The sequence below is a fragment of the Gadus macrocephalus genome, chromosome 16 (genome assembly GCF_031168955.1).
Source record: "Gadus macrocephalus chromosome 16, ASM3116895v1".
Taxonomy (NCBI): Eukaryota; Metazoa; Chordata; class Actinopteri; order Gadiformes; family Gadidae; genus Gadus; species Gadus macrocephalus.
The window spans coordinates 17944881-17956805 of NC_082397.1; the positions used below are offsets into that span (position 1 = coordinate 17944881).

Sequence of the window (11925 nt, forward strand, 5' to 3'; positions counted from 1 at the left end):
ACCAGAAGTGCTGTGTTAACACAGTAGGGAAAGCAATTAACACACAGCTGTCTTTTGAATATTGCAACCAATTTTGGGCCAAATAAAGCTATGTAGCAAAATTACAATAACAATCACAATCAATGGCAAATCATTGTCAGTGTCATGGCTAAAGGTATGATAATGATAAATCATTTATATATTAAGGGTCGGGAGAGGAAGTTCGCCCATGTATCCTTGCAGTGGGATATAAATTAGTTTCCCGTACGAAAATCAACATGACATAAGTGAACGTTTCTTATAAAACTATGAAGGATTAGAATTAACGTGGGACAGCAATGGAGAAGTAAACACCATATAAGGGCTGGGTGGAAGCCGTTTTGCATTAATTGATAATACTAACTTAAACCCTAGACCTCTATATGCAAACAATCAAATAAACCTTCTGACTCAAAACAAGCAGAGATCGGGAGCACCAAAAGCCTCACGGCGAGTTCCACAGCTCGGCCACACGCACCTGTCTCGACGCGCCCACCTCTGCTTCTCCCACACGGGGGGGCTCGGAGTTCAGGGTTTTATTTTCGGTCCTCTCCAGAGAAATCGTAAGAAGTGTCAAACGGTGGTAGTAACTCCAGCAGCACTTGACAAATACTTCCCTAACACCGAAAACAAAAAAAAACGTAGCAGTTTGCCTCTAAATAAACCTGCCTAAAGAGCGAAATCGTGTGTGCAAAGAAGGAAAGGAAACAAAAAAGACGTGGACGGAATCGAATGGTAATAATTGATAGACTGGCCTTGTGGTGGTGAAATAGTTAATGGTAGTGCTCTCAGAAGTGCTCTGCTCTGCAGTACAGGGTTGAGTGAGAGCTCTCACCGAGCCACGCCGTGTATCTGAGCGCAGAGAGCGGTGACGCCGGCTACTTCGATAGAATGACGCCGAGGGGGCGGAGTCCAGTCTTTTATCTGTCGCTTTTATCTGTCCCTGCCGGGCCCGATTATACACGCAGAGAGCGTCACAAAGCAAACATTTGGCCAAAGTTAAATCCCTTAATTGATATCGAACTTATTAAGGAGAAATATACAATGCACTCACACACACACACACAAACACACTCACATACACCACATATACACACATGCCCCGCCCCAGCTCACGCCCACGCCCCCTCCACGCACGCATCACACATACTCACACATACACACACGCACACACCCACCCACCCACCCACCCACACACACACACGCGCACACACACACACACACACACGTCTGTAGATATATCTGTAGAAATATATACATAAAAAAATACATATCTATATTTTATTTGGTAATAACCAAACAAAATAAAATCATATGTGAGCCATCACTCATTTGCCATGCAGATGTTAGTGTTTAATTTATCACTAGTATTTGTTAGGGTATTATGGGAATTCGTATTTGCTTGCTTAGTCATGCGTGGATGAGCAATCCAGATTCCCAGAATATATTAAAAAAGAGATTGGATGAACTATAATTTAATCAATAATAGTCGGCAAGTAGGTCCCTATTATTGCTCAGATGATAAGTCATCTTTACCAGGATGTGTCCTTGAAGGTAAGGTCACCTTGACACCAGTCCAGAGTGGTTCCGTGTCTGGTCTCCGTGTTAGCTCTCCTCTGGCTTTAGATAATCCTCTGTAGCACCATGTAGCACGAGCCGCTTTGTATGCTTTATGGATGCTAAGATCCATAACATATTCAGGAGGCAGAGGAAGTGTGTACATGGATAGCAATTCACATTTGTGTGTCGTCTGTTTAAGAACAAGGCGATCACAATCATTATCTAGTGGTCGATGTTAGATATGGGATGGATTGAAACTCCTGATTGTGTGAATGTGTTTCTGTGTGTGTGTGTTTCTGTTTGTCGGTGTGCATAAGTGTTTGTGTGTGTGTGTGTGTGTGTGTGTGTGTGTGTGTGTGTGTGTGTGTGTGTGTGTGTGTGTGTGTGTGTGTGTGTGTGTGTGTGTGTGTGTGTGTGTGTGTGTGTGTGTTTGTGTGTGTGTGTGTGTGTGTTTGTGTGTGTTTGTGTGTGTGTGTGCATGTATGTGTGCCTTTGATTGTGTGTGGGGTTGGGGGGGGGGGGGCTGCAGACTAAAATCCTGTTTGAAATTCAGATTAAAGCTAAAAATAATACCACTTAAATCACAACAACACAATATCACATATGACTGAATAAACACACGCACTCTCTCTCTCTCTCTCTCTCTCTCTCTCTCTCTCTCTCTCTCTCTCTCTCTCTCTCTCTCTCTCTCTCCCTCTCTCTCTCTCTCTCTCTCTCTCTCTCTCTCTCTCACACACACACACACACACACACACACACACACACACACACACACACACACACACACACACACACACACACACACACACACACACACACACACACACACACACACACACCCACACACACACACACACCCACACACACACTACCCATCACACACACGCCCCCTCTTGATGAGTCTCTACAGGGGGGATGTTTGTATCCGGGGGATTTCCTGTGGCATTTACACTTGGGTGGAGACCCTCCCTGTGCCCCCTGCCCCTCAAACCTCCCTATCTTAACCCCCCCCCCCCCCCCCCCCAAACCCTCCCTGTCCTCACCCCTCACTACACTCCTCCCCATCTTAACCCCCTCCCTTTGACCCTCCCTGCTCCCTCCACCCTCCCTGTCTTCAACCCCTCCCTTTGCTCCTGCCTCTCCTCACCAGGAAGACACCAGCTCACAGCTCCAGCTGCTCAGCTTAGTCTTTAACTAAGCTGAGTCTGTAACCCAGTCTCCACACCTGATTAAATGTAAATGCCAACCAGCATCCGCAGGTTGAAAGGCGGCGCGGGGCGGTTGGCGGGGGTCTGCGCTGTGGGAGGTGGTCTCAGAGTGGGCGCAGGAGGATCCGCTGTGTGGGGGGTTACCACGGCAGCAGCCAGGCCTGGGGAGATGGAATGGGGAGGAAGTTTGTCGTCACACAGACAGGTTGTGTTGCTGTCTAAACATCCATTACAATTACAATTAGGGCACTTAGCAGACGCTTTTATCCAAAGCGACTTACATCGGTTAATACACGCATTGACACACCGACGGCAGAGTCAACCATGCAAGGCGACAGCCAGCTCGTCAGGAGCAGTTAGGGTTAAGTGTCTCGCTCAGGGACACATCAGCACTCAGCTGGGAGGAGGATCGAACTAGCAACCTTACGGTTATTAATGAGGGCTTCCTAAACAAATGTGGATAAACAGCTTTAGTGGCGTTGGCTCATTGTGAAAGCCCACTGAGAAACACATGCACAGCAATAGGATTCACTATTCAGCCTCATTGGGATGAGTAAGGCTTCAACACTGAAGGAAACAAAAATGACCTTGCCAAATGTTACCGCAGATATTAAGGAATACATTTTTTTTATGTCAGCATGGAAATAGTATTCCCTATTATCTTTAGTACAATAAACTATGACAACTGGCTATCATGCTTTTTGATTACACAACGTTTAAAAAAAGATATTCAGCCACCAGGAAATTTTTCTTGATTCGATCTCCATCTACTGGCCATGCTTTGTAATTACTACAAAAACTACACAATACGTTACACAAATCCCCATCGACAATCACATTTTCTCTTGAAGAAATCATTTGCTGCTTGCTTTTCAAATCAAGTCGTTGGTTTCCAATGCCAACCTCCATTCATAAAAGTTTAGATCTCCTTTTAAACCCTTTTTTTTAATAATAATAATAATAATTTGTATAACCCTACATAATCCAGAGCCGTATAGATAAAAACATCCCGGAACTTCCTGTCCAATAAAGAGTCTGGAACTAACTTTTGTATCATGTCAAAGTTTAATGAGTCTGCAAAATTAAGACAAATTAACTGGTAATGAGGTACCGATGGATATATCTGACCCGATGTCACCTCAATTAAAGAAATAAAAACGTGTATGCCCTAATTTAAAGGATTTAATTGCATCATGAAGAAACGGCAGTGCCATGGGAAGAAGGTATTGTATTGTACAATTAAAGTATTGAACCTCACCATTAAATACTTTGGTGGTCGGTCTTCAAAAGACTTACTGTTTCTGAATGTCCCAACTGTACAAATCACTTATTTCATAACATTAAGTTGACGAAGTAAGTTCAACCTTCAACTAAAACGCTTATCTCAAAAGTATTTCTCTCGAATATACTGAGAAAATGGATGTGTTACATTTTCTTGTTGTTTCTAGTTTAAGTTTAACATAACTCAATATAAACTAATATATAAATTATATTTATATCTACTTTGATATAAAACAATATCGTTTTATATAAATCTAGATTAAGTGTGTTCCTTGTATCTGATTGCTTGATTTTAGCATCATTTGACAGCCTTCTCAGTCAATCTGCTTTATAACTGTGATTCTGTAAAGATTAAGTTACATTTGGCCAGTTTAAGTTAAGGTCCGTGTGGGGAAATTCAATCAAGCTGTTGTCCATCACTGTGTTTCAAAGACCCAATCCTGCATAGAGTTGCATCACATAGCAGAGAGCTGAAACATGGATCGGTCCTTACATCATCACTGTTCTTGGCAGCAGGCCTTGCTGCAGCTCAAAGGAGGCCTTGTGTCTGTCCATCATGTGATGCACAGTCACATGACGCTATAAAGCCAAAGCAGAGCAAGGAGACACAACAACCATGTCTCATCTCTTCACAATATGTCAGAAATGGACAGCTTTATTTATTCGGAAGCATGTTTGTGGAGTCTCTAGGAATGAATATGCGAGAAACTTCTTTAAATGTTAAGAAAACCTAAAATGTTGTTAACAGAAATAAATGAAAGACATTTGAGTGGCTTGCAGTTTTTGTCCAGTTTGGGTCACTACAATGTTGCTATGCCTTTGCCTTAAATTCCTCAATAAATAAACCTCAAATGGTACGTAGAGTAATTATTACGATGTACTATCACTGAGGTTAGCAAAGAGATCAGTGCGGCCCATCTGGATAGTGAATCAGGGGTAAAGCCCCCCATGACTGGAATGATCAGATAAGCTGGAGGGGAGGAGCTGTTGGTAAAGCCCTTGATCAGCAGGGTGTCAGAGAGGGGCAGCATCACTTGTTTAACCAATACAGATGCTGCTGACGGACAGCTGTCGAACCCTGTGCTCTCTTCATGCCCATACTTCAGTCAAACAGGGAAATAGTTGCATCATCCAAGGCACTTTAAGGGATGGAGAATACATTGATTCAAACTGATCTGATCTTTACGCATCACCCGTTTCAACATGAAGAATACTTGGAAGAAACATGAAAATATGCTCAGTTTTTTTCACAGAAGGTTTCATCATTATAGAACCCTAGTCCGACATGATCTGGTTGCAAGTGATCCAACATTTTGGAACAGACTTAAGCAGGTCTGAATTGTTAATAATAGAAGGAAGGTTTTCCTTGAGCACTGTTTGCATGAGAAAACACCAAGAGGTGGGTCCTCCGTTCTGCGAGGGTGTGATAGCGCGAGGCCTGTTTGTCCCTGACGCGACCTTCGCTGTGCGGGTGTTGAGGAATGGCGTTGTTTACTGTGGCTTCTGGCGCCTTCTGGCACCTGAAAGCCTGCGGGGAGAGGAATGAGGAGGAAACGAGGACCATGTTCAACTAGAGTCACCCCTGCCTTCACCTCCTCCCATCCTACACACACTTCTAGTCCCAAGCCACGGTTTTCCCCGAACATTACGATGCATAAAATATCCTTACGGTAAGTACAGACACAACCGTTTGATTACTTATTGCATCATAGTTCTTAGTATTTTCTTTATTACTCCATAGATAGATAGACAAACAGGAAGACAGGGGAAAGTTGCAGAATGTTCTGGAAACAATTTGCTTGATGGCGAGGACTTTACGGCACTGGTCCCTTCTGTTCTCCTAACAAACCAACACCCCCCACCCACCCTCGTCCCCCACCTCGTCCCCCGTCCTGCCCACCCTGTAATCAGCTGTGAAGACGTGGCAACCTGGGGGGGAGGGGGAGGAGGTGAGGGAAGAAGGGGGGAGGGGCGAGGGAGGAGATGGAGGGAGGGGGTGGGAGGAGAAGGAGGTGGGGGGGAGGGGGGTGGGAGGAGATGGAGGGAGGGGGTAGGGCATGGGCCCCAACAGCTTTTCCCAGACTATATCTGACTTTCTTCACATGCTCCCTCATGAACGCCAACATATGGTCTACAAATGTTTTTATGTTTTTAAGCAAACGCATGCGATGTGCAATGTGATGCAAGACGGGTGTTGTGTTGAGTCAGCTAACAGCTATATGATCTAGTAGAAGGCTCTCCAGACTACATCTGACCTCAACAGCACCACGAACTATCCTCAAATAAAATCTACTTCTGTGGCCTTACTGGATTTGGACGATCAAAACTCTGTGTGTTGTGTGTGGGTTAAGAGTGCTGTTTTTTCTGTAGAGATAATTCCGAGCATATGTTCGCTGTATTATCAACTCATGCAAAGGTTTAGTGTCTAAAATGAATTAAGTTATAGGGGAAACACATGTTGTATGTGATGCAACCCATGTGTCGTGTTGAGTCAGCTAACAGCAATATCATCTTATAGCAGAGGGTGTCGGTTTTCACTGGTACCACTTTGACAGACAATAGATCAGATTCTATCCTGTTCTTTATCATACTCAAACCACTGCAGGAAAGTTTGCTAAACTGATCTCAGAGCAGTTGCAACCAAATCTCAGTGATCCCTGCCTCTGGACAAAAGTGGGAGGGGTTTGATTTGAATAACCCAGTCCCACTTCGAGAAGTTTCTCTAACAGGGTATAAAAGGTGGAATCGAGCTCAAACCGTTACTCAAACCCTGCACAAACACAGCCCAGAGAAGAACCCTGCAGTTCTGTATCAGGTAAGAATCTAAAACCTGAACATGCTTTACAGCGTTAACATAGGAGGGGAATTATCTTTGAGAAGGCTTGGTTTGATTTTTTCTCCCATGTTTTAAAGTTCTCAAAAGTTTTTTTTATTTTTATAAACATTCCAAATTCAGAGCGAACATAAAGTACAGAAAATACTTTCCTCGAATAGAAAAGAGTTTGACGAAAGAGATTTGAGTGGTTTCTGGACACCTTCTTTCATGATAATGCCATCTCTTTGCCTGTTTGATGTTACTTTTAACACTTATTGAATGCATGCATAATCACAGTAATATCATGGAAAGATGGAACCAGATAAACCAATAAATAACCTAAATATTTAGCTTGGGGCAGAGGAAGGGTTAAACTCAAGTCCTAGTCCTGGAATGTGGAAGCTGCACCACTGTGGCGCCTCTGATAGGATGAACGTTGTTGTTTTTTTGTCTGCTAGCCAATGAAAAACGGTTGCTTCTGCAGGATTATAAAATCATGCATGATGAGTAAAACTCTTAGAGCTGTAGTTGAAGTAACATGAACTGTGTCAAATATGGTAAAAAAAAAACTTTCAATGAAAAATAGCAGAACTGAATACCAAATCTATTTCTCCGTATAAGCCTGAATAAAGTTGTACTGCCTGCTTTTGCGGAGATTACTATATGCACCTCTTGTCTTTCAGAATGAAAATCACAGACATCAATATGAAAACTTTGCAAGGTATAGAAACCCAATGTTTATTCCTGCTGCGATACCAGAAATAAAGACTAAAGAATGGGGTTCAGTAACCCACACAAATCATAGGACTAGATGTGAGGGGAAACAAAGGCACCGCCAAAAAGATGATCAAAGACACAACAGCGCTTCTGTTTGAATGTAACTTCAGGCGATGAGTTAGGAATCTTTCAATAGTTGGGGGGGGGGGGGGGGCAGAGATTAAACTTGTCAAAACATGCTCTGCTGCTGGGTAATCAAATGAGATCGCAAAGGAAACAGCCACAGGGAGGATCCCAAGAATATCATACTCAACCAAAATATATTCATCTTTTCACCTCGCTTTGGGTCTTGACTCAGTGAACAGACAGGTACCATGTTTCACCCATGCACCCCCTAGTGAGTGAAGGTTAACTCTGCAGCATGCTGAACCTCCGGCTGGCTGCTTGCGTGGCAAGTAGTCCTGCCTGGAACCAATGGAAACTTCCACCGTGGGAGCTCAGCCTGTCCACAGAGTGTGGGGGTGGTGCTTCTGAGCTCTTGTCTTGAGTTTGCTCTAAAAAAAATAAAAAAGGCAGTGCAATCGGAAAAGTATCTCTTTTCCCACTGCATTGCTTTATGATCCACACACACACACACACACACACACACACACACACACACACACACACACACACACACACACACACACACAGGCATGCACGTATGCCCTCACACAGACACACCGAACACATACCGAACACACACACACACGCGCACACACACACGCACACACACACACACACACACACACACGAGCAGGCATGCACGTATGCATTCACACACACCGAACACATACTGAACACACACACACACGCGCACACACACACACACACACACACACACACACACACACACACACACACACACACACACACACACACACACACACACACACACACACACACACACACACACACACACACACACACACACACACACGTGGAGCCCTCAGTTGCGTCCCATTGTGTTTCACCTTCCTTCCTTCCCCTTGCTCTTCCAGGTCCGTGTAGCTACATTCAGAGCCCGACAGGATGTGGATGACGAGTGTCTTAGCCCTGTGCCTTCTGGCCCCGCTGGCCTCTGCAGACGACAGGAAGCTGAGCAGCCACGCCACCCTGCTGGCTGACAACAGCGCCGACCTCGCCTTCAGGTGGGATGCTGTAATCTAACTGGATTGTACACTGCAGTCCCACACTCATGCTTAGTTATCGTCATTGATTGAGCCATCCATTCATCCATACTTCCTATTTGGCTGTCATTAGAATATGAATTGGTTGATTATAAAATACATGATTGAAATCCGGATCAACGAAATGAAACAATGAAACTTATTTTCAACCTTTTGCTTAAAACTGTTGAAACATCAAACAATAACAGCCTATGTTTTTGCTTCTTTCTTGGTCTGCGTAGTCTCTACCACAACATTGCCCAGGACAAGGGCACCGGGGACAACATCCTGGTGTCCCCCGTGGTGGTTGCCTCCTCCCTGGGGGTGCTGGCCCTTGGGGGCAAGGCCGCCACCGCCTCCCAGGTCAAGACCGTCCTGAGGGCCGACGCCCTGAAGGACGAGCACCTGCATGCAGGCCTCTCCGAGCTGATGTCAGAGGTACGAACCAGCCAATAGGGGACAGGCACTGACCTAAATGGAAGCTGATCAGTATCAGTCAATTGTTTCATTCAAACCATTTATCATGCATCAAAACAATCTGATTTGATCAGTATTACGTTTTCCTTCATTTTTATTAGTTAAGAAATGTGTTAACATGGCATGACTTATCTAATTACTATTGCACATATTCATCATTTGTGCACGTGTATGACTGTGTGTGTGTGTGTGGGGTGTGGCGTGTTGAACGTTTAAGGTGAGCGATGCCAAGGCACGAAACACCACCTGGAAAATCAGCAACCGCCTGTACGGCCCCAGCTCCGTCAGCTTTGCCGACGCCTTTGTGAAAGACAGCAAGAAGCGCTACAACTACGACCACTCCAAGATCAACCTGAAGGACAAGAGGAGCGCGGTGAACTCCATCAACGAGTGGGCCGCCGCCTCCACCGACGGCAAACTGCCCGAGGTCACCAAAGACGTGCCCAACGCCGACGGAGCCACGCTCATCAACGCCATGTTCTTCAAACGTACGGAAACAAACCATTCATCCGATTGCCATTAAAACTAACGTCTTATGTTTTCGAAAGCATCTATACTGTTTGTTCAGCATTGTCGATCAAGGCATTGTGCATTCTTTTTTTGTCCAAATGTTTAAAAGTACACATATTCTTATTGTTTCTCATAGCTCACTGGGACGAGATGTTCCATGAGTCGATGGTGGACAGCCGTGGTTTCATGGTTACGCGTTCCTTCACCGTCGGAATTCCCATGATGCATCGAACAGGTAGCGCTCTCCCTGCCGCTCAACCTTCATCTCTGCATGCATCTCAGCACAATTAATCCCACACCTATTCTCGGATGCCTGGCTGAACACACCTCCACGGGGTTTTGGACTCATGCCAGTATCACCCCGAATGACCCCCCTCTCCGCTCCACAGGTCTGTATGACTTCCACGAGGACACGGAGAACCGGCTGTTTGCGCTGAACATGCCCCTGGGCAAGAACCAGGCCTCCATGATCCTCATCATGCCCTATTACCTGGAGCCCCTGGAGCGCCTGGAGACGCTGCTGACCCGGGCGCAGGTGGACACCTGGGTCGGCAAGATGGAGAAGAGGGCCGTGGCCGTCTCCATGCCCAAAGTCAGCATGGAAGTCAGCCACAACCTGCAGGTAAGTCCACACAAATCTAAAAATCTATTTAAAGAGAGGAAGAAAAGGGAAAGGTCTGATGGTATGTCAATCAAGGGCCAAAAGATATTTTGGTTTATCGTCAACAATTCCCCTTTCTCCTTTCTAGAAACATCTCGCAACTCTGGGGCTGACCGAGGCGGTGGACAAGGCCAAAGCGGACCTGTCTAACATCACGGGCAAGAAGAACCTGTACCTGTCCAACGTGTTCCATGCGTCGGCGCTGGAGCTCGACACGCTGGGGAACCCCTTCGACACCAGCATCTTCGGCAGCGAGAAGCTGAGGAACCCGCGGCTGTTCTACGTGGACCACCCCTTCATCTTCCTGGTTAAGGACAACAAGAGCGGCGCCATCATGTACATCGGCCGCATGGTGAAGCCCAACGGGGACAAGATGCGGGACGAGCTATAATCCACGCCTGGAGGGCTTTGTGAGATTTTTTTGGCATCTGTGGTCTGTGGTGTTTATATTGTAGGTCTAATCCTGGCAGGCAGGTTTTTGCTGTTACCTCAAGAGCACATTCCAGTGGTACCCCAATCCAAAACTACCCCCAGGGAACCGTGTGCGTGTGTGTTGTAGGATGAATGAACCGTACCTACTGGTTACTATTTCATATGTGCTGGGTCTACGTTTCAACAACATTGTGTCACCCTCCAGGTTCTTATCTGAAACTTGCACCTACCAATGGCAATTGGCATGACAGACAGCGTGCTTATATTAAGTGTGATCGCTCTATACTTACAACAACATTGTTTCCACCATACACCCTGGTATTGAACAGTACTGGTTAGGCTGTGATCTCAGTTTTTCTTGGATTATCTTTAACGTTTAAAGGAAAAAGGGATATGCACATAAGCAAATATCCTAGAAAGAGAATCCTCTGTTAATCTGTGATCTGCACTGAATTGCTCCTTTGCAGTAGTTGTGCATGCAATTGAGCCGTGTTTAAACTATGCAAACATGCCAACCATACTGTTATGTATTATCTATTAGTAAGATTATTATTAGGCTACTCAATGTGTCCTCCCAAACCTGTTGGATGATTTGATAAATTGTTAAGTATCTTTTTCACCGTTGTCATTTTTACAATAAAAAAATACAACAAAATGTAGGCCAAAATGTATGGGTCCAATCAGTCAAACTTGTTTCATCCAAGCTACAGCACCACGGGGCAGTTTCTTGACGAAGGCCTCTCTGCAAAGTCAACATCCGAGCATGCAAAAGATTACAATCTTTCCAGTCCACTGGCAGATAAGCATTTCTCTCATATCTGACATGTTGGGATAAAACAAAATGGGGGAATTTTTGTGTTAGCAAAAGTAGGCCGTGGCCAATTTACCACACCAACATAATAACCACCCTCGTCTTTTTGTAACATAGCAGACCCTTCAGACACACAGAGGAACAGAGATCAATGGCATTAGGAGGGAAGGGATCTCCTGGTGTCACCTTGTAACTCCTTTTCTAATAAGAGAAGCATTCCCTTGCGC

The 11925-nt window shown here is 45.1% G+C and overlaps 2 protein-coding genes across 7 annotated transcripts in view; one reads left to right on the top strand and one right to left on the bottom strand.

Annotated features, from left to right (window-relative positions):
- gdpd5b (glycerophosphodiester phosphodiesterase domain containing 5b) overlaps window positions 1-882 on the bottom strand; it is a 39813-nt gene extending 38931 nt beyond the window's left edge. For 4 of the 5 annotated variants that reach the window (XR_009529489.1, XM_060074147.1, XM_060074146.1 and 1 more), the window contains exon 1: window positions 497-882. The gene's annotated coding sequence lies outside the window, so the exon portion shown is untranslated. The remainder of the gene's footprint in view (window positions 1-496) is intronic. The other variant, XR_009529490.1, reaches the window with a different exon arrangement.
- Window positions 883-6756: 5874 nt separating this feature from the next.
- Window positions 6757-11546, top strand: serpinh1b (serpin peptidase inhibitor, clade H (heat shock protein 47), member 1b). Of its 2 annotated transcripts, XM_060074508.1 has the most exons (8): window positions 6766-6882; window positions 7566-7603; window positions 8640-8789; window positions 9050-9245; window positions 9502-9772; window positions 9931-10029; window positions 10184-10416; window positions 10544-11546. In XM_060074508.1, the coding sequence occupies exons 3-8, from the start codon at window positions 8671-8673 to the stop codon at window positions 10844-10846; spliced, it is 1221 nt and encodes a 406-aa protein (XP_059930491.1). In that variant the 5' UTR covers window positions 6766-6882; window positions 7566-7603; window positions 8640-8670; the 3' UTR covers window positions 10847-11546. The 2 variants fall into 2 exon arrangements, with proteins under 2 accessions (XP_059930490.1, XP_059930491.1); XM_060074507.1 differs by lacking the exon at window positions 7566-7603 and having other exon boundaries at window positions 6757-6882.
- Window positions 11547-11925: the final 379 nt, after the last annotated feature.

Bases quoted from the DNA above. Each gene is read 5' to 3' on its own strand.
- serpinh1b (XM_060074507.1), top strand. From the start codon at position 8,671: ATGTGGATGACGAGTGTCTTAGCCCTGTGCCTTCTGGCCCCGCTGGCC. The intron at 8,790-9,049 runs GTGGGATGCTGT...TGGTCTGCGTAG, and splicing joins AGCGCCGACCTCGCCTTCAG to TCTCTACCACAACATTGCCC. The intron at 9,246-9,501 runs GTACGAACCAGC...TGAACGTTTAAG, and splicing joins TCTCCGAGCTGATGTCAGAG to GTGAGCGATGCCAAGGCACG.